Consider the following 24,798-nt stretch of genomic DNA (forward strand, 5'->3'; position numbering starts at 1 on the left):
CAATTCCACTAGAGTCATCTGATAGGATGCCTTGGAGATCAGTGTTGTCCTAGGCACCAACTCAATATGAAAGTCTACCTCACGTTGTGGAGGCAGTCCAGGCAACTCATCCGAAAACACTTTCGGAAATTCGCGAACCACTTCAAGTTCTTCCAGTGGTGTGACCTTTGGCTCGAGTGACGATATATTCACTAGGAATGCTCTGCATCCTTGCTGCATGTACTTCTGAACCTTCAACACTGATATGACTCGGGCTTTTACCGTAGGTCTGAAGAGTCTAACTCTACCTTTGGCAATCTTGGTCGGGACAATACCACTTTCCCATGATGGCAGAGAATATTGGCATAATGTTTATATAACTAATCCATCCCCAATATGACATCATATTCAGTCATATCGAGTAGGATTAGGTCAACAGGTAAATTCTGCCCTTCCAACACAATTTCTACATCGAGGATATAGTTTACACATATCGAATTATATCCTATAAGGTTATACACATCTAATACATGTTTCAATGGTTCAGTGTTTGCACCAAATAGTTTAGCAAATTCTACGGATATAAATGAATGTATAACACCATAATAAAAAAGGACAAGTGTAACATGGCCATCAAGTACCGTACCTTGTACCAGATTTCCCTTCTCTAGCTCCTCTGTAGTGGTGGCATATACGCATCCTGGCACCCTCTTATGGGCATTTTGCTACAGTGCCTGCTGTTGCTGAGGTAGTTCCTGATGCTACTGCCCTCCTTCGACGTTTCGCTTCTGCAGATCTGCGGTCTTCTTGTGGCACTGACGAGCATAATGACCCGTCTTGCCATAATAAAGGCATGCACCAGTGTCTCTGGGGCAAGGTTGCCCGTTGTAAAAGCTGTTGCACTTCTGACAAACCCGATTTTGACTCAGGTTCCGTTGAGGAAGATCACCACTATTTTGCTTCTGCTTCTTGTGAGGTGGCTGGTGCTTCTTGCCACCCTGATGCTGTTGCGTGCCGGCTCCAAGCTTCCACGTTGCGCCACTCTGATCCCTCATGGATCTCTCCCAATCTTCGTTCAGTGTAGTGGCCCCTTGAATGGGCTGAGCGAAGGTGGACAGCAGACTGGTCATCACACGGGATCACAATCCGTCCTTGAGTCCATGAACATACTTGGTCGCCCTGGCCTTATCATTGGCGAACAAGTTGGGACAATACCGCTCAAGGTTTTAAAATTTGGTAGTGTACTCTATCAGATTCATATTCCTCTGAGTCAGTTCCAAGAACTCCTGTTGTTTCTGGTCACGAGCATGCTGAGGAAACTACATCTCCAAAAATGCCTCCTTGAAGACCCTCCACGGAATATGATCCATCTCGGCAAAGTGGACCGTCCGGGCTATATCCCACCATTTTTGCGCGTCGCCCGTCAGACAATAGGTATTGAAGTATGTCTGTCGATCCTCGGGTGCATGCAGGACCCGAAAAGCTCGCTCCATCTCAGCGATCCAGCTTTTGGCAAACTCTGGGTCAGCTTTTCCCCAAAAAGTTAGCGAATCCAACTTCAGAAACTTCTCATATGTGACAACCTCTGCATCATGCTTCGCACCAGCAGCCGCAGCCAGCTCAGTTTGATTGCACATCTGAGTATCCATGGTTTGGGCCAGGTTGTTAAGGGCATTCATCATGAAATCCCTCTATTACTGCCAGTCATTGGTTGTACTCGAATTGTCTTGGGATCGATGATACATCTAATACAAATTTTGATGGCACACGTTGTTACAAAAATCTTAAGCATTTTAATATGCCTACCATTATCCTTATATATAACTACACATATACAAAAGAAATGGTGCAATTATCATGATTAATAAAGAATTTACACTCACAGAGCCTTTATAGGGTGTGTCACGATCGTGATCTTTGATTTATTGTTCTTAGGCTCTGATATCATAATTGTAACATCTTAAAATTTTAACCCAAATTTGTAAAGATTTTTTTTTTGTATAACAGCAAAAACAAATCACTTCATTGGGTTAAGCAATGAGGCACATTATAGGATTAGTCAAAACAATAACATTCATTTTATTACAATTAATTATGAAATTAGAGTCTTGAATAACATGAATAATAATAATTAAAATTTATCGTTCAATGACCCGAGAACACAATAAATCAATCATCTTGATCATCACTTCATCCTGCAGTCGCTCATAATACTCTACTCTTTACCTGAAAAATAGTAAGATATTTGGAATTAGACTATAACTAGTCTAAGTAGGAAAATATTATGATTTTGCAGGTATATCATATGATAGGTATATAATGTGTGTGAATAGCATGATATTGAGTATAGAAGAAGAAAGTAAATAACATGAACCAAATCACTACAACAACAAATTCTAATAATCTAACTAGCATGTGTGATCAATAGCAGGCTCAAAGATACTCACAAATATATAGAATTTATTTCATGCTAATTTAAATAACCACATGCTAAAAGTAACTATTAATGTGCTAAAGTGTAAACTTGTCAACTCTCTGCTCAACTGATGTACATAAGATGTTTTTAGCTAGTATTTTTCTTTAATTATCACGCGGGTACACACGGGTCAAAGCAACCATAACAGAAGAGAACATTTGGGGGTTTATTATGCATTGATGTTTTATTAACCCGAACGTTCTAACTGAAACTGAAATCCTAAGGGAGCGGTTGAATAACCAAGAGAACCTCCCAAAGACCCAAAACAAACAGGATACATCCCTAACTTCTGCAAAAGAACTTTGAGCTACCACCTATGACAAAATTGGTAGTCCGAGTCCCCTAACTATGAGAACTGGGGACCAACGAGCCACTGTTGCTCGAAGCAAGAAACACATATTCCCAAAATTGTGTACCACCTACCCTATCCAAGGTAAGCCCGAATCTAAGTGAATTGCTCTTCTTATTACTTTATGTTTCTCGCTCTGTCTGTGCTTTCCCGAACTGAACCCAATCATTCAAGACACTGGCGTTTCCCAAAATTTGTTTTCTACTATTGGAGTAGTAGATTTCCAACCCTTCATACCTTAAAAGGTATAGTGACCGAACTTTATTTATTTAATTATGCTGACCCACTCAGAGTACTCTGGTACCTTTAAATCGTCAAGCATGAATTCCTCGATACCTTTAAACCAGTCAGGCAACATAATTGTATTTCAATATATGTGGTTTCAAATCATTAACCCAAGGGTCACTGCGGAACCCTCACACCTTAGCCTGGCAATTCAAACCACTGTTGAGATGCCTCATGTGACACAGCTCAAGGAATGCTTATGATACGGATCAATAGAGGGTCTTGATATTTTAAACAGTACCTTACGCAAAGGTGTTTATTTATTTATTTATTTATTCCCAACCCAACCTTGACTTAGTACGTTATTCCTGTCATGCCAATTACCCTTGGTGTGCGCTGATCTTTCGAAAATGACTATTTCCCTTAGTTCAAGCTTAAAAGACCTTTTATCTTCAATTAATTAGTGCATCCAATAACAGGACAACAAATCCAAAAATTTCAAGAATGATTATTTCTGTTACTTTGGGCTGCCAGAATCTTTCAACTTTATATGAATAGTACAACCAGTAACAGGACAATAAATGAACAAGAGAGTGTTGTGCACAATTTGCTTCCTGACCTGGGTTGGAATTCCAAGTCAGAGCTTATTACTGTCTTTAGGTGCGCTCTAAAACTTTACGCACTAAGCCACCATGAAGGCAGCAAGTCCATGACCGAATCATTTCAGTTAGTATGGAGTTGGATCATCAAATCATAAAGCACATAATTTTATCAAGCAACAGAACATATGGTGTGTGCTGATCTTTTACCAATTCTCTCTTGCCCAAGAACTAAGTCCACACAAACTGACTAGTAAAGAACTGTAACCTATCGCAGAGTAACATAACCAACCAATGGAAACAGATGTAATCCATGCTAGCTAAAAGGTAATCCATAACATATCTTAATTTAGTATATACTATAGAAAAGGAAGGAACCACGACAACCCTTTGCATAATCAGAGTTAAGGCTAGATCATATAAAATGATAAAAAAAAATTCAAGAAATCAAACATGGCAAATACCCCAAACATTCATCTTATGAGGACTCGCAAGGACTGACTCCATTTTTCCTGAACATATATAAAAAATATTACACTATCACGCAGACATTGAGTTTTAAATTAACAACACAGGTTTATGTCCCAGACTTTTGGCAGTGTGAAATCGACTATAACTTGGATTCATATCCTGAATTTGAACATAACAAAAAAATTGCTTAAACTGAATAAGTTATTCAGTAGACATCTATATCCCTAAAATTTCATTTTGTTTCAGAGTTCATCAATCCAAAATAACCACTACATACAGATTCTCCAATAGCAGAGCATGTAAATACAACTGTCAGTGCATATCACATACGTAGAACCAAGATTCTACATTTGTGCTATGCTGAACCCATAAAAAATGGGTTGTGATACAATAGTTCACATACTTGCACAAGATACACTGCAATAATCGTAGTAAAACCTACATCTCATTATTTTTTTTTTAATTTGGGTTTTACAGCAACAGAGATCCCCAAATCTGTCAATTTGAGGTTTACGACAACCCTTAATACTTGAATCTGCAGACACTGCATACTTGAAACAGGGTACCCATGCAAAGATCAGAGTAAATCCCACCTTTTATTGAAGCATTTTCCTCTTTTGTCGTGCTCTCGAACAACCGTGGATCCGAGAAATTTCTTCCTTGAACCGTGAATGGGAGAGAGAGTGCTATAACGAGAGGTAGAGGAAGATCAGATGGAAGGGACAGGGAGAGAGTGAGGGGAAACGAGGGAGCATGGGAGGGGAGGGTGAGGAGAGGGGAGTTATATAGGGAGGGCTCCCAGATCCAAATAGAATCACAATAATAAAAAATGAATCACGTTGATTTATTCGATAAAAACCATGGATATTACACTTGAGGTACATAAAGGGAACTATGGATTATGGGATCAGGCTTATTTCTTGAAATTCAATGGTATTATATGGATTTTTAGACATTGATTGGGCTGGGTGCGTAGACACTATGTAATCTACCTCTGGATATTATGTTTATTTAGGTGGAAATTGTGTTTCTTGGAGCACAAAGAAGCAACCTACAATTTTCAGGTCAAGTTGTAAAGCTGAATATCGATCTCTTGCTGCAGAAATCACATGGATCTCCTTCATTCTTCAAGATATTGGTTTATTTTTTGATCAACCGACCACCATTTTTTGCAACAACATATCAGCTCTACAGATTACTATAAATCCGGTCTTCATAGTCGTACCAAGCACATAGCTATCGACTACCATTTTGTAAGAGAGAAGGTTGCTCAAAAACAACTCATCACAACATACATTCCATCTCACTCACAAGTAGCTAATATATTCACCAAACTGCTCACACGCTTTGCTTTTGAAGGCATCAAACCCAAACTTATATTTTGACTAAACCCACAATCAAGTTTGAAGGAGAGTATTGAGTCATACAAATCAACTGCCTCTAATCTAGATCACGACAAAGACGTTGACAGAGATTAAGGCAAAAACACGGGGATAATAATCAGCATAGAGGAAAGAAGAAAAACGAAGAAAATAATTGACATAAACATTAACAAAAAAGAAATAAGCAATAAGAAGGAAATAGATCATGATATAAAAATAAAAAACAATGAAAGACATGTGATTATGCTCAACAACCAAAAAAGAATGACAGTACACAGGGCAACAAGTAGCTAAGTAGTGAAAGCCAAGTCATCAACAACAACCAAAGCAAGAATGGCAAGGAAAGGCAGGTTGTCGGCAATGCACAAGTTTGCAAGTAGCTCAACAATTATCATTTAGAGAAATGTTTAACCAATCAGCATAGAGACAAGAATGATCTTGAAATCTCAGAGAAAAATAAATCTGAAAAGAATGATATTGAAATATTAGAGAAAAAGGAAACTGATAATATTAGATTTGCTGGAGAAAATGAAAGTGATAAGGAGGATCTCATTTTCAGGAAAGAAAAACATGAAAATCTCTCTTGTTCTTTCCATAGTTTTTTTGGTGCCTTTCATAAGAGCTACTGCATATATTTGGTTTTAGCACATAAATAAAAATCATCATAGTGTGAGCTTTCTCGTGAACGTAGGTTCAAGTGAACCGAACCACATACATTCTTCTCTTGCTTCTTCTATCTCTGATTTTCTTTATATGAATGTACCATTGACTTTTTCAGCATCCAAATATTTGAAAGTTATGATGTTCGACTAACATAAATAATTCATTAAACAAACATGTAGAATCTAAATCTAACATAGGGTGGCTATACCATTCAACAATAGTGTCCACCACCATTTACTCTCTCTCTATATATACATACATTTGTGTTTGTGTGTGGATATAACCAGATCCATGTTGGCACACGAAAACCTTTCCAATAAGTTATGGGGATAAGCTATAAGCATTGCCATGCAAATTCTTAATAAAGTCCCCTCTAAGGTTGTAGAACTTACACCTTATGAGTTGTGGACTCACAAAAGGTTAGATCTAAGTCACTTGCAAAAGTGGATATCGTCAGCTTGTGTCAATTTTTAGTCAATTGATGGAGAAGTTAGATAGTAAGACTATCAATTGCATTTGCATGAAGTACCAAAAGAGATTAAAGGGTTATATATTATATAATCCTAAGAAGTGATTTATAAAAAACCGAAAAGTAAAATTCCTTGAAAGTAAAGAATATGACTTTGATCATGAGGAAGATGAAGTTCCTCTTGATATCATAAATTATTTTGGGGTACTTATTCAAGAGTTTGAGCATCATGATCCAATTGTGAATGATGAACAATCTTCATAACCCGTGATTGGATAAAAAAGATTGAAAGTTCCTTCATCTTATTTAGATGATTATTACATTTTTTTTAGCAAAGAGTTATGTTATTTTATGAACTTGAATGAGAATCTTGATAATTTAAGTTTTAATGATGTAGTTGCTTCAAATGAATACGAACATTGGATAGAGACAATGAAAAATGAGTTTGATTCCATAAAAAAAACTAGAGTTTGAAAACTAACTACATTGTTTAAGTCTTTCAAGGCAATTAATAACAAATGAATTCTAAAAAAGAAATTCAAGGCTATTGGAACTATTGACAAGTTGAAATAAATATTGGTTCTTAATGTGAGGGTCTAAATTATGAAGAAACTTATTCTCCTATTGCAAAGTTGGCTTCTATTTAAATTATTTTGGCATCGGTGACTTACATCAATCTTGACTTCTATCAAATGGATATAGAAACAACTTTCTTGAATGATGAATTAAAAGAAACAATATTTATGTAACAACCATAAAATTTTAAAATTAAAGGTCAAGAAGATAAAGTATACAAGTTGAATAAATTCTTGTATGGGCTTAAACAACCGCCTAGACAGTGGTACTTGACATTTTATAAGGCCATAACCAAGTCAAGTTATGAGGCGAATAATTTGGACCACTATGTATATATCAAGTGAGAATAAGATTATCATTTTGCTCTCTATATTGATAATATATTAATTATAAAAAATAACATAAAAATGATAAATAAAAGTAGGTCTTGGTTAAATTATTGATTTGAGATAAAGGATATGAGTGAAGCCTCACATATCATTGAAATTAAAATCCAGGAAGATAGAAAATCGATATTGTTATGCCTAAGTCAGAGAAAACATATTGATCACATTCTAAGAAAATTTAAAATATAAAGTACCAAGGCAAAGTCAACTGTTGTGGTTGAAAATCTAAGACTAAACAAGAATGATTGTCTAAGAGATGAACAAAAAAAGTTAGATGTTTCTTATGCTCAGGCAATTGAAAGCCTAATGTATGATATGCTGTGTAATATACCTGATTCCAACTTTGTAGTGAGTCTAGTAAGTAGATACAAGAGAAATCATGGACTTCCTCATTGAGAAGTAGTGAAAAAAATATTTCAGTATATATCTAAAGCAAACTAAATAACTCATAATATGCCATTAGGCAGATAAACTAAAGTTTGCGAGTTATTTAGAAGCAAATTTTGTTTGTGATAGAGATGAAGCAAACTCCAAATCTTGTTATGTATTTATTTTAGGATGTGAGGCAATTACATGGTCATGCAAGAAGCAAGGGTGTATAACACAATATAACCAAGAAGTTGAATATATAGCATGTAACATGACAATCATTTTTAATGTCTAAATAAAATACTTCTTAAATTACTTAAAATTAAATATTTGAAAATATCTAATTCAAATTTATTTTGATAACAAAACTACTCATACAGGAGCAAATAGCTATAAGAGTAAACATATTTAGATTAAATATCAATGTGTTTATGATATACTTATGAAAAATAAAATAGCAATGGATTATGCTTCTTCATGTGACATGATAGCAGCACTGAGAAATTTTTGTAGACATATGAGTCAAATGAGACTCATGTATGTCTAAGTGGTGATTATATAAGTTCACGTAGATTCTGTAAATAAAATATAACTGTGTGCCAATGTAGTCTTTGTTGTGAACATGTTTAGTAACACAAGTTAACCCTTATGGCCAAGTGGGAGATGTAGAAAATAGAGTGGCCATAAGACAATCGTTGGGAGGGTCATCCCAACAATTGAAACCTCCCAACAGTTTAGCCAACATGTATGGTCAGTTAATAACACAAACATAATATTATCAAGGATCAAGATAATCAAATTATAGAAAGAAAGCACACCAAACATATCTGGTTCAAGGATTGTGATCCTTGGAGTTGAATGAACATTTCTCCATTAGACATGTTCCAATCCAGCTTCCTTTCAGGAACATAAAAAGGGCCATAAGGGCTAGATTTGGAATGCATGTAAGTGCATAAATCCATTGTGAATTCCAAAATACAATGAATTCAAAGAGAAAGGCAAGATGCTATGATCAAACCATCTGTCCACAGCAATTTTTGGCATAACGGCGCACAACACCCACAAACCCCAGGTCCGCCATCCTATCTAACATTCTCTTTAAAATAAAGAATAAAAAAAACAAAAGTATTGTCTCTCAATTTCAGATTGATTTATTTTTATTAGCTTGAATAATGGCGTGTGAAAGCTGAATTATTCAGAGAAGTCATAAAGTTTTCTTTACCAAACTTTTGTTTTGTTTGTACGTTTGATTTTTTATTTCACAATCATTGCATAATTGAATACCAATAAATTAGTTGTTTTGTATTGAACCTAATATGATAAAAATTAATAAATGATTACTCCATTATTGCCTGTGATATTTTAATTGATCATGGACTTTTGCCACAATTGAAGGAGGTAATCTACAAATAAAATTCTCTTTCAACAACTTATGATTTGGTTCCAAGAGTTGATATAATCTGAAATAGAAAGTATTTTATATGAAGTAAAGTCGGAATTAAGTTAGAAAGAAGCAAGTATGTGTAAATGTATAATATTCTTCAGGCATATTATCAATATATATATATATATATAAATAACAATAAAAATAAAAAACAATATATGTATATATATAAATAACAATAAAAATAAAAAATAATATATATGTATATATACACACACACCTGTCGTGTTACACTTGAACTATAGAAAACCGCAGTTCCCCTTTCTGTTTCCCAAGTAACCTTTTAATAACCACCTATAACAATAGAATCTAAGACCTTTTATTTCTTGTATGCACTATCTATAAAGGGAAATTCTTTATGAGATGTGTAGACAAAATATTTCTCATGCTATGTCAAACGAGTGAAAGGATTTTCCATATTTTGTGTGATTTTTCCCACTGTACACATGAAAATTTCTTCACCTAAAGAGAATTTTCTCAGCCGTATGACTGATGCTTTCAGTATATTTTTTTCTTGCGGGTTATAATTTTTCTGTGAAAACTTTACCACTTCGAAACGTGGCATGAGGCTAAAAGACTATGCCTGCACCAAGTAACAGAGAATACTTCCCTCCCTCAAAAGGAAAAAAAAAAATCATTATCATAACTTATTTCCAAAATAACGTTAACATTGTTTAAATTATATTTCTTAAAGCATGAATCCCAAATCCACAAAACACCAAATTTGTGTCTTTCGTATTCATGTTAGCTTTTCTTTCTCTTTTTACACAATGTCTAAGATTAATTATAACCTTTTTTTTTTATGAAAGAAAGAGAAACCACCTTCGAAATCAGAGACCTAGTATCGCTAGCTAAGCTCGCCGTGCTTACAGTTGCTGTCCCGATGGTGTAAACCTGAAGTGCAGCATTCCTTGCCTCCAGTTAGTTGTAAAGCTTCGGCTGAACAAAGGCTTATCCCTTACCCTTATTAATGAAAGTTGTCTGACGCTCATGAGAATGAAACCCTTGACCACCCCCCTAGCGGTGAAGTGGTAACAACAGTTATTTTGCCGTTATTGATCTTTGGAGAACTAAAATTTAATCTTTAAATACGTGGTTCCATTCTCATCGCCGTTATATTGTATTCTCATTAACCATGATCATGAATGGTATGATCATGTCAATGTATCCGGCGACATGGCTCGCACGTGCGTTCATGCATGGCCAAGGATGATGCCATGCAAGCTCCCTCACCCTTCGCACGTGCGGGGATCTATATATTTGTACAGTCTGTGGGCAAAAGAATCCAAGGCCCTCATTTTGAGGGGCAGTGGACCTCTCCAGAGAGAGAGAGGGAGGAGGTGCCCACTTTGGTTCGTCAGAGTCTCTCTCTAGCCCCTAATTGGGAAAAAAGATAAAAGAAAAAAAAAAGGAAAAAAAAAAGAGTTTTCCAAAGAAACAGCGAGAGAGAGAGAGAGAGTTTGGTCATCCCTCAAAAAAATCTAGGGTTGTTCTCATACTCCACTTCGCGTTTCACTCGTTGTCTCCTTGAATCTCTTCTCCTTTCGTCTCCCTACTCGTTTCTTTTCTCCTTTTTTCCTTCGAAGAGGGGAAACAAAGGCTACCCATCAAAGGAAAAAGGAAGAAAACAGAGGGAACAGTGGAAAAAGACAGTTGCCATGGCTATGAATGACAGAATCCTGCCGGGCACCTACTTTCAGTACTCTCCTTCCGGAGTTCAATCGTCGCCGTACAACACAATGAGGCCATCGTCGGCATCGATGGATCAAGAGGGGTGAGTTTGATCCTGGCCTCTTCTTTTCTTGCCTTTTTTATTCATTGGCAGTATTGGATTTTTGGGTGTATCTTTATCTGCGTTGTTTGATTGGTTTTTGGGGTTCTCTGATTTGGATTTTGTTGTTCGAGTGACATATTTGGGTTACCCATTTGGGATTTTGTTGTTAATTTCGCGTAATCTGGTCGTGTCTATCTATTTAGTTTTTCCCTTCTTGTTTCTAACGATTTTGATTTGGTATTTGATTTGCGTCTTTTCGATATTAGTTGTGGTTTGCTGTTCACGATTCATGGTTCTGTTTTTTCCTTCTTTCACTTCTAGCATCCATGGTTTTAGGATGAGGTTATTTTGGTTTTAATTCGTGTTGGTTGATTTTAGCCGTGCATCCGTTTGCATGCTTTGTACTATTCGATTAGTTTCATGTTATCTTCTCCTGATCTTGAGTGAAGTTAGTGACTGGGCTGATTCTTGGTTTTCTTTTTAATTTCTTCTTGATGTTGAATCTCCCATTCGTTTGGTTATTCTTCATTTCGTTTGCTTTAGAGTTCATGCTTGAAATCATTAAGTAATGATTGCATTGGTTGCGTCTTTTACTGCTTGTTTTTTTCATTGTCTGATACACTTTCTTTTCTTTTTATTGTTTGCCGTTCCTTGCTGATATGGTGCAGCAGTAATAGATATTTGGCCGAGTTGTTGGCGGAGAGGCAGAAACTGGGGCCGTTTGTGCAAGTTCTTCCACTTTGTAGTCGTCTGATGAACCAAGGTAGATTCTTTAATCATCATTTGGAGTTGAATTGACTCCCTAACTTTCTTATTTTATATTTTTGTTAATAAGTTGCACAGTTGTGTTCTGTTCATGAATGTATTTAACGACAATGGTGGATGCTGAGGATAGGCAGATCAGATGTAGAATCAGAATGTCTTTCTCTTCTTTTTTCCCTTTTTTTCTTTTCCTAACTTACATCTTGGACAAGGTGGGTTGCGACGGATACAGTGTCAGGACTTGGTATATTTGCTCTTGTTTGTTCTCGTGCAGCATTCCTGTGGTATTTTTATTTCATTTATATCAGCATCTCGGCAGTAGTGATTTCTATTACATTGATACATATATCAGTCCTTTTCTTTTGTATAACTTAGATTTCCTGAGTTTGCCAAAGGCATGCATTGTAATTCTTTAAGCACATTTTAGAACCATGCTTCTGATTCAGGAGTCATATAGGACTGCGATTGAGCTGTCGTAGGCCGTACTTCAGTTTCAGGGACTGCTTGAATGACTTGTCATATACAGCTATCTCATTCAGTACATGCTTGTACTAATTAATGAGTATGGGTCTGATGGTATGATAGTCTGTGGGTCAAGCATGGTGGAAGTGGTAGTGGACTATCGTTTCTGTGGTCTAATTTCTGTTGACTTGCTACTCTACTGTTATGGTTTCTCTCGTATGTTTGGGTTCTGCCTTCTCCCTGCACGTGACTTAAAGGCCTATTAACGTTTTGATTATTTGCTAGTTTGTCAAACTGTCATTAGTTTGGTAAGCTAACAAGATTTCTTACCATTTCTATGCTGCTGTAGTTGAATGTGTTCTTGTTTCCTTGTATGTTGAAGTAAGAAGGCAAAACCCACGTCTGGGCACTAGTTATGTTCTATTTGTCTATTTGTGCAGTTATGAGGACTGAAAAAGATGAAGATTCTTGGAACTGGTCATTCCATAAGTATCATGAGTTTCTTTTGTTTCTTTGGACTGATTCTTTCCATAATTAATTAGTGTTTCCTTGGCTTCTTTTTACTACCAACCACCACACCTCCTTTAAAAAAAAAGCTAATTTCCCAGCACTTTTTTGTAATAATACCACATGTATGTGGATTTCATGTTAATGGTATCTTAGAAATATAATTTATCGTGTGTATAGTGTTGGTTGGCAATGTTGGTCACGTGGCTTCAGACCATAACTTTAATCAAATTCCTATATGCATCATTTGTAGTAATCCACTTTCTTTAATGGTTACATTTAGAAAAATGTATGCTAGATAATATGATTTTCTATTGTTTCACTAATTTGGAACTATGAGCTTGGCATGGAGTGAGAATTATGGTAACAATTCCTTAAGGGGTGAGAAATAAAATGTTTGATGCATTCTTTGCTGCTGCTATGGCATGAGATTGTCTTGTTGTGTGTTTTATTTGGCATTATTTTGACATTTGACATCGGTATGGCCTTGGCAAACTTTATTTACATGAATTTAACATCCATGCATTTTAAAGCACTTCATTTGGGCTAGCAGCTGTGTTACAATGATCAGTAGATGATGTTTTTGAGAGAGCGATCCGTATGTATTTCAGAAATTGTTAAGTTTGCACGCAATTGCTTCATGCGATCTTTTTTGACACCATAAAGTTAATTTTAATACCATCGTGTAAAAGTTTGGTTACCCCATCATTGTAGAATCTCTTGAAGAGGTTTTCTATTTTCTTGCTTGAATGGTTTCTGAAACAGTGGAATACTAGAAATAATCAATGTCTACACTATTTCTGTTTGCTATTTTACCATTCCTAGTTGTGACGACCCTTATTTTCTTCAATTGGTAAGTACACCTATTTTACAATGATCTGATTGTTGTTTTTCTGTTTACTTCATAGGCTTGTCTGTCTTGGTCTGGTTTTCCTATTGGATTCATATTCCCAACTACATGGGGTTATGATATTTGTGTTGTATTCTTTTCATTTTATTCCTTTTTGTCTAGTTGGTTTGCTGGTACAGTATATCATGTCCCATGATCATTAGTTTTAGGTCAGCTTGCTAATCTCCTTTGGTAGGTAATACTCATCCTGATTCCCATCATTTATTTGTTTAATTTTTTCACTTTAATTAATGTTGTAGTACTTATGGAGCATCTGGTGCATTTTGTTCATCGGCAACTATTAGAAATAGAACTGTTTATTGAGTGTGAAGCTACAAACATTCCATAGTTATTTTTTATGAGAACATTATTATTGTTTATTATTTTTCCTACTGCAGAAATTGTTCGTGCATCTGGGCTGGCATCCAGTCAGGGTTTTGTTGATCATGAGAGAATTGACCATGGAAGCCCCTTGCGATCAACAGGCTTACTCCCAAATGGTGCACCAATGGATTTGGAAGGATGGCCAGGCATGCAGGCAGAGGTACCTGCTAATATGCTGTTATAATTCTTTTTGGAATAGTTGGGAAATGGGTCTAAATCTGATTAATGTATGATCCCTTGGTTAAAGTCACATTACCCTACCAATCCAGCTATCTCATCAAGCCTACCACATCTTGGTAAAGGTATTACTGATGTACTGATGCTTACATGTTTCTCTTCTGCGAATTCCTATTCTAGAGCTTGAGATGGCTGGGGCAGTTTATGTTGTTAATGGATGAGGAAAATGGACCTTGTTGGCTCATGTTCTAACTTCTAATCCGGAATGTTGTGCGATAGGTTCACTGCTGTAAATGTTTATAGTGAGTTTGTTTGTGACTACTGCGCATGTTTGTGATATTGATAACTGGACACTTGGATGAAATTTTGCAAGAGCATTGTCTGGAAATTTAGATCTCTCTCCCAAAGTTTCAATTGCTGACTAGTATTTCAAATCCATCTTCTCCATTTCTGCACCTTGCATTATCCTTTTCAATTGTTGGCAGTAACCATCATGGGCTGTTAATTCTTCCCTGCAGATCCGATGTTTCAAAAGCTTAACACATCTATTATTCATCCTATTTCCTTATCCCCCTTGTTCAATCCTGGTTTTTGTAATTATTTTCTTTATTCAAAGCAGTCTTTTTTTTTCTGGTTACCATGAAAATATCATAAATAAATAAGTGTATATATATATAGTCACTAGAATATGAGAACTAATGTGTGAACCGTGATTTTCATGGATTTTTGTTCTTTTCTCTTGAATCTAACCGTATGGATGTGATCTACATGCTTGGTTTTATAAGAACCCGCTCTTGAATCATCCGATTTCGATGCACAAATGAGATTTTTTTAAGGTTTTAAAATCAATGGCTCATAATCTTCATAAATATTCAAGCATTCAAAAATCACATTTTTCATCGAAAATACACAATCCAATGGTTGATTCCTAGCAAATTCACCATGCCAAGCGCATCCACATGGTTGGATTTGCAAAAAAAGTGTTGGAAATGCCTATATTTCTAGTGCTCATATTCTAGTTCTCATTATTCTAGCGACTCTCTCTCTCTCTCTATATATATATTATATATATATATGTATATCTGAACTATTCCCATATTGGGCTCATTTTTTTCAGGAAAATGGTTTCCTTCAAAGGATGAGTATTTTGCAAGCATCTTCAATGGGTTGGCATGGAGCACCTGGAGTTCCTACCACTCCTGTTGTAACAAAAGTTGTAAGATTGGATGTTCCTGTGGATAAATTCCCCAGTGTATGTACCAGAAACGAAATTTGATTTCCAACTAGTAAATGTGTTCACATCAGCCTCCTTTTTTTGCTGATCTTGTCCATTTCTCTTCTGTTTTCTTGTTCTGCTAGTATAATTTTGTTGGTCGACTCCTAGGACCACGGGGGAACTCTTTGAAAAGGGTTGAAGCTACAACACAGTGTAGAGTGTATATAAGAGGTCGAGGCTCAGTCAAAGACTCTAGTAAGGTATTACTGCTTGAGTTATTTTCTGATTAAGCTGTATTGGGATGTAGATGTGTTGGATCTGACTGCACGGTTGCTCCTTTTTCTATAACTGTTCAGGAATTATCTTTATTTTCCCTAGTGTTTTTCAGTTTCCATATTTTTTCTTGTGACGATCGCTTTCCTGTGACAATTTGTCCTTTCTTAAACTACTTGGGCATCCAAAATAGGTCAATAACTTGTTAAGAAACTTTCAATGTTTGGTCCAACTTGGATCTGTAACATATGGTTCTTCTATTGACGGGTAGATTGTGGGGATTGAACCGGCCGTGTTGGATTAATCATCCACTGACTGGTTCACAGTTCCTCATTCGTATGCCCAGTTGCTGACCTCCTTCCTCAAAACTCCTTTTTGCTTCTGTGTCATGGCATAGCTAATGGAGATCTTGTACTTTTGACTATATTTGCTAATCAATCCATTTACTTGACCTGTCATGTTTTACCTTTGACCTTCTAATGGATCTGTTTGTATATGCAGGAAGAAAAACTGAGGGACAAACCTGGCTATGAACACCTAAATGAGCCATTACATGTTCTTGTGGAAGCTAAGTTACCCGCCAATGTGATTGATTCACGACTAAATCAAGCTATTGGAATATTGGAGGATCTGCTAAAGCCTGTGGTATTAAAAGCAATTCACTTCCCTTTTATTAAGTTAAATTAGGGTCTCAATGAGATAGCTGGATTGTTAGGTTGCACTATCATAACTGAGGATCTCAGAAGCTGACTTTTGCCAATATTGGACATGAGAACCTAAGTCTGAGTCTGTGCTTCCATTGACACCATCACGTGGAAATTTGTATGATCTACGGAATAGCCCATTTGGAGTTGGGACCATGTTTGTTAAATGAAATTGCCCATATTTTTGGGGCTGAGCTCCAGGTCTATGGCTAAAATTGACTATGGTTCAACCAAGTCCAAGCAGCAACCTGCTGCAAGCGAGAAGTTTATGGTGACTTTATTTTTTTTGATTGGCTAGTTTTTGGTGACTTTTGACATGAACATGGATGAGTTATTCTGAGTTGCTGGCATTCTTGCTCAATTTCAAGTCAAAAGTCACTTGACTCTGGAGTGGAGGGGAATGTGGCATAAATATGTGGTGGCTGTAGGCCTATTAAGTGATTTAGGCAGGTCCAGTGGCAAGTCTAGTTAAGTAGCAAGTCTGTATAAACTTGGGCACGGATGGATGGCAGATACAGTTCCATTATTTCTCACAATTTTTTCTGCAATCTCTCTCTCTCTGTTTTCTTCTGTTCTGTATTTTTTGTACTTATTTGTTTATTGTTTGCTTGTTCATAGGATGAATCCTTAGACTACTACAAGAAGCAGCAGTTGAGGGAACTCGCTTTGCTGAATGGCACCCTTAGAGAGGAGAGCCCACACATGAGTCCCAGTGTCTCACCCTTTAACAGTGCTGGGATGAAGCGTGCTAAAACTGGCCGTTAGCTATACACACTATTGTTTCACATAGCAGTTACATAATATCTATGGTGTTCACCTTTCAATGGTTGGAATTTTGTTGTAGGAATAAGAATGTCATTTTGGTGCGCTGACGGACATTGAATTTCCATGAATAGGAAATTCACATTGGTGACCTCTCACCAGAAGTCTGCTGAACGCCAGCATGTGTGAATGATTTATTGAAGAAATTGCTGGATACGTTGGTGAACTTGGTGGGGACAAAAACATATTGAGGACTCTGTGTTGCTGTCACGCATACATCTGAGTTTGTTAAAGCTTTTCCTCTGTTTCTGTCTTGGCTTCCTCAGGTCATCCTCTGTTGATTGTTTTCTGTATTCTCTGCCAAGTTTCAGTGGCATTATACTATATAATATCAGAAAAGCGTTTATTTGTTACTCCCTTTGTTAACTGTAGACAGAGTTGGATCTTTTTACATTAATATTTATTCCTACCTTGGACTATTGTTTGGAGAGAATTCAAGGTCATAATCACAATTGGATTCTGTGATGCTATTCATGAGCAACTGTTTTGCAGCAAGATAGATGTTTCTTATGCTTTATATGTTCAAGCACTGTTTTCATTTCAGATGACCAACTTGGAACATGATCATGCATGTGGTTCAAACAGCTGGGTTCAGGAACATCTTTGGTTTGTTCTATGCAACTACATTTGTTCTCACGTGTCCTCTTTTTGTGGCTGGGACAATTTATTTATTTATTCTGGCTAGGCCAAGGGAAAACTCCCCTCATCCCCCACAGCACATTGGCAGGCCCTCAGTTGGTAAAATCCTTGAGGTCCCCTCTGGCTGTCAGGGAGCACACACGTCTTAGTGGTCATTTTTCTCCTTTAATAAAATGTCTAGGTTGCTCTGATTATCTGTATCAGTTTTATTGAAGAACCATTCAACAATATGTAAGCCACTGTATAACGATGTTTGATGGGGACCAAACTTGGTCATTTATCATTATCTGATCGGCAGACTCTTACCATGGAATTGGCAGAAGTTGCTGGCTGGCTGTTGTCTGCAAGAAAGTTGTTAGTTCGCTTAAAGTTAAACGTTACCCAATGCTCTCTTTGACAAGCATGCATCAAATAATGACTAGTGGATTTTGTACATTCATTCAATTTCAAGTTGTTTATTGTTCGCCAATAAAAAAAAATTGTTTATTCCCAAGCTTTCCATCAGAGTCGTCTGATTTTTTTCTAGGTTATGGCTTTAGTCCGATATTGCCGTGCGGGCTTGTCAGCTATGGTTGCCTTGTCTGGTAATTCTGGATTTGTTCTTAGAAGAGGCTTCTCTAAGGGCCTGTTTGGTTCATTTAGTTTTCATGGGAAAATGCTGAACTGACATTCCTTTCCGTCCCTTTCACACCATAGATGAGACAAACACACACACGTGTATATATATATATATATATATATATATATATAGAGAGAGAGAGAGAGAGAGAGAGAGAGAGGCTTTTGAGTCTTCTTAAAGCGAATCCGTAAGCTTTTAATGAGTCTTCTTAAAGCAAATCCGTTTGTTTTGCAAGGCAATTTCTTTTAGTGATACCAATAGATTCACCTTTGTCCGGATCTTGGACTTGCCTGGTTGAGCATCCACTCAGGACCATCTAGCTGTACTAAAAATGCCTGGAGTACATGAACTTTGCTGTGACACAATGTTAAAAGTGATCTAGTAGAAGAATTGGTGTTCGATAAAAAATCATTGGAGTTCATGAACTATTTTGTGCTTTTCATGCTGCGATAGATACATGATGTTAGTCTTCGTTCCCAACTTTCCAATTTGAATCAGGTTAAGTATGATTCTCCAGTGTCTGATCTGATCAAGATCGGACAGTTGAATACTATGCTGGTGCACTTGCACACAAACAATTTTTTTTTGAAAGTCTAGCTGGGGTTAGGCTGACCCCTACCAGTTATACAAAGATACCATTGGGATTTGAACTTGCATCATCCCAACACAAGGTGACGTGCACTAGCTGCTCCTACCAGACAAGCAGAGCCCCTGTTGGTACACACACATAAGAAGAGCAAGATGAATTCTGCCAGTAGGGGTGCAACTGGGTTGGGTCTCTAAAAGTAAGATCCAAACCCAACCCAAAATAATTCAGGTTTGGGTACAGCTAGAAACTGTGGACCCATATGGGTTAACGTGTTCGGTTATGCATCGGGTAGGGTATAACCTGGTCAGATCTTTAGTAAACCCCTTTTGATTCAGGTCTGTTTTGGGTCTGGGTATGGCTGAAAAAAGTAAACCCATATAAGTTAATAGGTTTGGGTTTTAGCTCAGGTCTTGATTTGATCAGTATTCTGGACCTAATTACTAGCCAATAAAAAATATAGAAATTAATGAAATAAACTTTTTATTAAGAAGATTATATGACTGACATAATAGAAGCATAATGACAATTCTAAATAATATCAAAATCTGAATATAAAAAAATTATATCCATGCCAACCAAACATTTTAAGTTGAAACAAAAACCAACGAAATATCATATTAAAAAATGTATCAAATTCAATGAGTGGCATCAGGCCAGGCTGCCCGTCAGGTTTCTGGTACCCGCCCCAAATCAGGTCAGGCTCAGGCTTCACTTTGCAGTCCAGGCCCGAATAAAGTCGGGCAGGGCTCATGTGCAAAATGCACAGGGCCCAACCCGAGCCCGATTATAACTGAGTCAGACCAGGCTCAGGCCTCAATACGGGTCAGGCCATAGTCAGCCCAGCCCAATGTCCGACCCTATACCAGGATGAGACCATCAAGATGGATTCTCGTCTAAACATTTGCCATGCTGATTGTACCTAACATATCCAGTCTGATCAAAATCTGGTAGGCGCAAAAAGTCTTGTTCGGTTTGGGCCCATATCATCTTGCAACAAAACGGAGATCGGACCCATTGAAATTGAAATCCTTGTTAAACCATCATATGTCAGCACAATACTTCCTAGAAAGCAATTAAGACACGAGATGATCTTGACCGTCCAAAGTGGGTGCAGTTTATGCTTCAATAGCAAATCATCAAAATCTAATAAGCTAATGATGGAACTGCATTATACCATCCTAAAGTCTTTCTTATTATTATTACAGCAAAAAAGTGGATAAGATAGATACCAACATCAACATTAGCAAAGCCTTAGCGAAGACGACAAGTTGTTGAAAACATGCAGGCTTGCCTGCCAACTACACAATGTTCTCACATACTTCTCTTTCATGCCAACCTTTCTTTTCTAATCTCTCTTCCACAGTTAGAGGATTTGGATAACATATTGTACCCTGTATTATCTACAGAACCTAGATATTATGTAAATAATGAAGTTAATAAAAATCCCCAGTGTTTTTTTTTTTTGTTGTTTTCCATGCAGAGCCATCACCATGGCCGTTGCCGTTGTCGTTTGCACGTAAAGTACAGGATCACTGCTCCGTGGAACCTACCTGCGTATGTAGAAGTAGTAGAATAAGTGAGTCATGTGTTTATCCCCAAGGGGTTTGGCGCAGTGAGAGGAGGCCTTGGCCGTGGACGGTCAAGGTTCTATTCTCACGGGTGTCACCCCCTGCATGATGCCAAAGCAAGACAGCTCCCCGGGGTCGAGGGATGCACCATGGGTTTACACAGGGGCGTAGCTAGGATTCATGGGGGGGGGGGGGGGGGGGCGCAAACAGGGGTGTAGGAAAAAAAAATTATTTGTGCGATAGTTGGGGGTTCGGGGGCAGCGTCCCCGATTTTTTTTTTTAAGATAAAAAAAATGGCTACAATTATTAATAAAAATATATTTCATATGAACAAATCAAACTATTTGCTGCAGTCAAGGGGGGGGGGGCAAACAGGGGTGTAGGAAAAAAAAATATTTGTGCGATAGTTGGGGGTTCGGGGGCAGCGTCCCCGAAATTTTTTTTTGAGATAAAATAAAAAATGGCTACAATTATTAATAAAAATCTATTTCATATGAACATATCAAACTATTTGCTGCAGTCAGGGCTGGGCTAGGACTGGACTGGGCTACAAAAATGGATAAAAATCTATTTCATATGGAATCAGGGCTGGGCTAGGACTGTGCTTTTAAAAAAAACAAACAAAAAAAATTAACTGTTTCGGGAGGCAGGACTGGGCACTGCCCCCCCCCCCCCCTAGCTACGCCCTTGGGTTTACACCACCAGCACAGAGATCACAAGTATGGCAGTCATAACTAAGAAAAAAAAATACATTATTGTATGCCAAAAATGACATGTTTTTCCCAAATACTCTACAATATCTGTCTTTAAAAGGACTTTGTTACCCTTGAAGTTCTTTCGGATATGCAAACTTGTTTTCAAAATGAGAATATGCAATTTTTTTTTCAAATATACAAGTTTTCTGTTAAATATACGATATTCATACTACAAACATAACAAAATAAGACATATAAACACGTATGCAAATGTTCTCCTGCCTGTGCTCCTGATGTGATTTTAGTAAAAGGAGGTTCACATATTTTGGTGACCTTTGCAACATGATTGTGAAGGTTAAGACATGTCAAAAGGAATGTTCACAAATTGACCATACTTTTTTGTTATAAATGCCCCTCAAATTGTATGAACATCCTTTAATTAATACTTTCACATTTGTGAATCTCCTGAGCCTCCATAAAAAAAATAGCACAGGAAGGACGTTCTCAAATACACTATGACCTACACAACCATGATTTATGAATTCACATATTTGGGAGGAAAATCATATATTTGAGAGAAAAATCATATTTTTAGGAAAAAATTCACATATTTGAAAAAAAAATTACATATTCTCATATTTGAAAGAAAATTTTCATATTCTTATATTTGAAAAAAAAATCACATATTTAGAAAAAACAATCATATGTAGTTGAGATCCATAGGAAGGGTGATATGATTTTACTTATTAAATTAGTATTAGGTACAAATATTATTAATATTATTAGTGTTCATGCACCTTAAGTAGGTATATGATTCCATTAAGCATCAATTTTGGGAAGATTTAGAGTAGTACAAGGGATATCTTATGGAGAAAAACTTTTCATCGGCGGTGACCTTAATGGACATGTAGGCATTACTAGGGATGAATTTGAGAGTATCCATGGAAGCTATGATATAGGAGAAAGAAACAAAAGTGGAGAAAGGATTTTAGATTTTGGTTTGTCTTATGATATGATCTTAGCAAACACTTGGTTTAGGAAGATGGAGTCTCACCTAGTAACATTTAAAAGTGGGGTTAATACGAGTTAGATAGATTTTTTCCTACTTAGAAAGAGAGGTAGGGGTTGTTGCATCGATTGTAAGGTTATACCGGGAGAAAGTGTAGTTACATAACATATAATCTTAATTTTAGATCTTAGAATTAGACAATGCCGCAAAAGGGATAGACATAGGATAAATCCTAGAATTAAGTGGTGGGCACTGAAAGGAGCTAAACAAGGAATGTTTGTAGAGCAGGTAGTTAAGGAAGCTGATTGATATCTCGAGGAGGATTCAAAATCAATGTAGAATAAGATAGCGGGTGGCATGAGAAAGGTGACTGAGGTATTGGGTGAGTCTAAAGGCGATGCACCGCTAGGTAACGATACATCATGGTGAAACGAGGATGTCAAATTAGCTATTAAGGTTAAAAGAGAGTGTTATAGAAATCTAAGTAAGAGTCGTGATAATGAGAATTTGAAGAAGTATATGATAGCAAAAAAGGAAGCTAAAAATGTATTTCAAAATGCGAGTGATAAGGTATATAAGGAGGTTTATGACAAGTTGGATACCAAAGAGGGCGAGAAGGATATTTATAGGCTTGCAAAGATGAGAGTTAGGAAATCAAAGGATCTGGGTAAGGTTAGATGTATCAAAGATGAAACGCAAAGGGTTTTAGTCAAAGATGAGAAGATTAAGGAGATATGAAAAGATTATTTTGATAAGCTATTTAATGAAAGTCATGCTTAGGATCTTGGAGACTTATCCATTCCTTTTCATGAGATGAATCGTGACCTCATGCGCAAGATTCAAAAGAAAGAAATTGCAGAGGTTTTGAAGAAAATGAAATCAAGAAGGGCAGTTGGCCCAAATGGTATATCTATCGAGGCTTAAAAATGATTGGTTAAGTTGAGTAAGAGTAAGACAATATATGAAATATCGGTTAAGTAAAATCATATGTAGTTCAGGTCTATAGGAAGGGTGATAAGATTTTACTTATTAAATTAGTATTAGGTACATATATTATTAATATTATTAGTGTTTATGCACCTCAAGTAGGTAGATGATTCCATTAAGCGTCAATTTTAAGAAGATTTAGATGGAATAGTACAAGGGATATCTTATGGAGAAAAGCTTTTCATCGGTGGTGACCTTAATGGACATGTAGGCATTAGTAGGGATGGATTTGAGAGTATCCATGGAGGCTATGATATAGAAGAAAGAAACGAAAGTAGAGAAAGGATTTTAGAGTTTGGTTTATCCTATGATATGATCTTAGCAAACACTTGGTTTAGGAAGAGTGAGTCTCACCTAGTAACATTTAAAAGTGGGGTTAATACGAGTAAGATAAATTTTTTTCTACTTAGAAAAAGAGATAGGGGTTGTTGCATCGATTGTAAGGTTATACCAGGAGAAAGTGTAGCTACACAACATATAGTTTTAATTTTAGATCTTAGAATTAGACAATGCCGTAAAAGGAATAGACATAGGATAGATCCTAGAATTAAGTGGTGGGCACTAAAAGAAGCTAAACAATGAATGTTTGTAGAGTAGATAGTTAAGGAAGCTGATTGGTGTCTCGAGGAGGATTTAAAATCAATGTGGAATAAGATAGTGAGTGGCATGAGAAAGGTGGCTAAGGAGGTATTGGGTGAGTCTAAAGGCGATGCACCGCTAGGTAAGGATACATCATGGTAGAACAAGAATGTCAAATTAGCTATTAAGGTTAAAAGAGAGTGTTATAGAAATCTAAGTAAGAGTCGTGATAATGAGAATTTGGAGAAGTATATGATAGCAAAGAAGGAAGCTAAAAAAGTAGTTCAAAATGCGAGGGATAAGGTATATAAGAAAGTTTATGACAAGTTGGATACCAAAGAGGGCAAGAAGGATATTTATAGGCTTGCAAAAATGAGAGATGGGAAATCGAGGGATCTGGGTATGATTAGATGTATCAAAGATGAAACACAAAGAGTTTTAGTCAAAGATGAGGAGATTAAGGAGATATGGAAAGATTATTTTGATAAGCTATTTAATGGAAGTCATGCTCAGGATCTTGGAGACTTCTCCATTCCTTTTCATGAGATGAATTGTGACTTCATGCGCAAGATTCAAAAGAAAGAAATTGTAGAGGCTTTGAAAAAAATGAAATCAAGAAGGGCAATTGACCTAGATGGTATACCTATCGAGGCTTGGAAATGCTTGGGAGATAAATGTTTAAAATGGTTGACAAATCTTTTTAACAATATTTGGCAGACAAATAAGATACCTAATGAGTAGAGGAAAAATACTTT

General features: G+C 36.7%; 1 protein-coding gene across 3 annotated transcripts; it reads left to right on the forward strand.

Moving 5' to 3' along the window:
• The first annotated feature begins 10,661 nt into the window (after positions 1-10,661).
• On the forward strand, positions 10,662-17,777 carry LOC149847519 (KH domain-containing protein At1g09660/At1g09670-like). 3 transcript variants are annotated; one of them, XM_089997059.1, is made up of 8 exons: positions 10,676-11,162; positions 11,831-11,925; positions 14,181-14,326; positions 15,461-15,595; positions 15,703-15,819; positions 16,334-16,477; positions 17,155-17,345; positions 17,433-17,540. In XM_089997059.1, the coding sequence occupies exons 1-7, from the start codon at positions 11,047-11,049 to the stop codon at positions 17,299-17,301; spliced, it is 900 nt and encodes a 299-aa protein (XP_089853185.1). In that variant the 5' UTR covers positions 10,676-11,046; the 3' UTR covers positions 17,302-17,345; positions 17,433-17,540. The 3 variants fall into 3 exon arrangements, with proteins under 3 accessions (XP_089853186.1, XP_089853185.1, XP_089853183.1); XM_089997060.1 differs by having other exon boundaries at positions 10,662-11,162; positions 11,834-11,925; positions 17,155-17,777; XM_089997057.1 differs by having other exon boundaries at positions 17,155-17,777.
• The last annotated feature ends 7,021 nt before the right edge of the window (positions 17,778-24,798 follow it).

Source organism: Nuphar pumila, chromosome 2, assembly GCF_984573655.1.
Source record: "Nuphar pumila chromosome 2, dmNupPumi1.hap1.1, whole genome shotgun sequence".
Classification (NCBI taxonomy): Eukaryota; Viridiplantae; Streptophyta; class Magnoliopsida; order Nymphaeales; family Nymphaeaceae; genus Nuphar; species Nuphar pumila.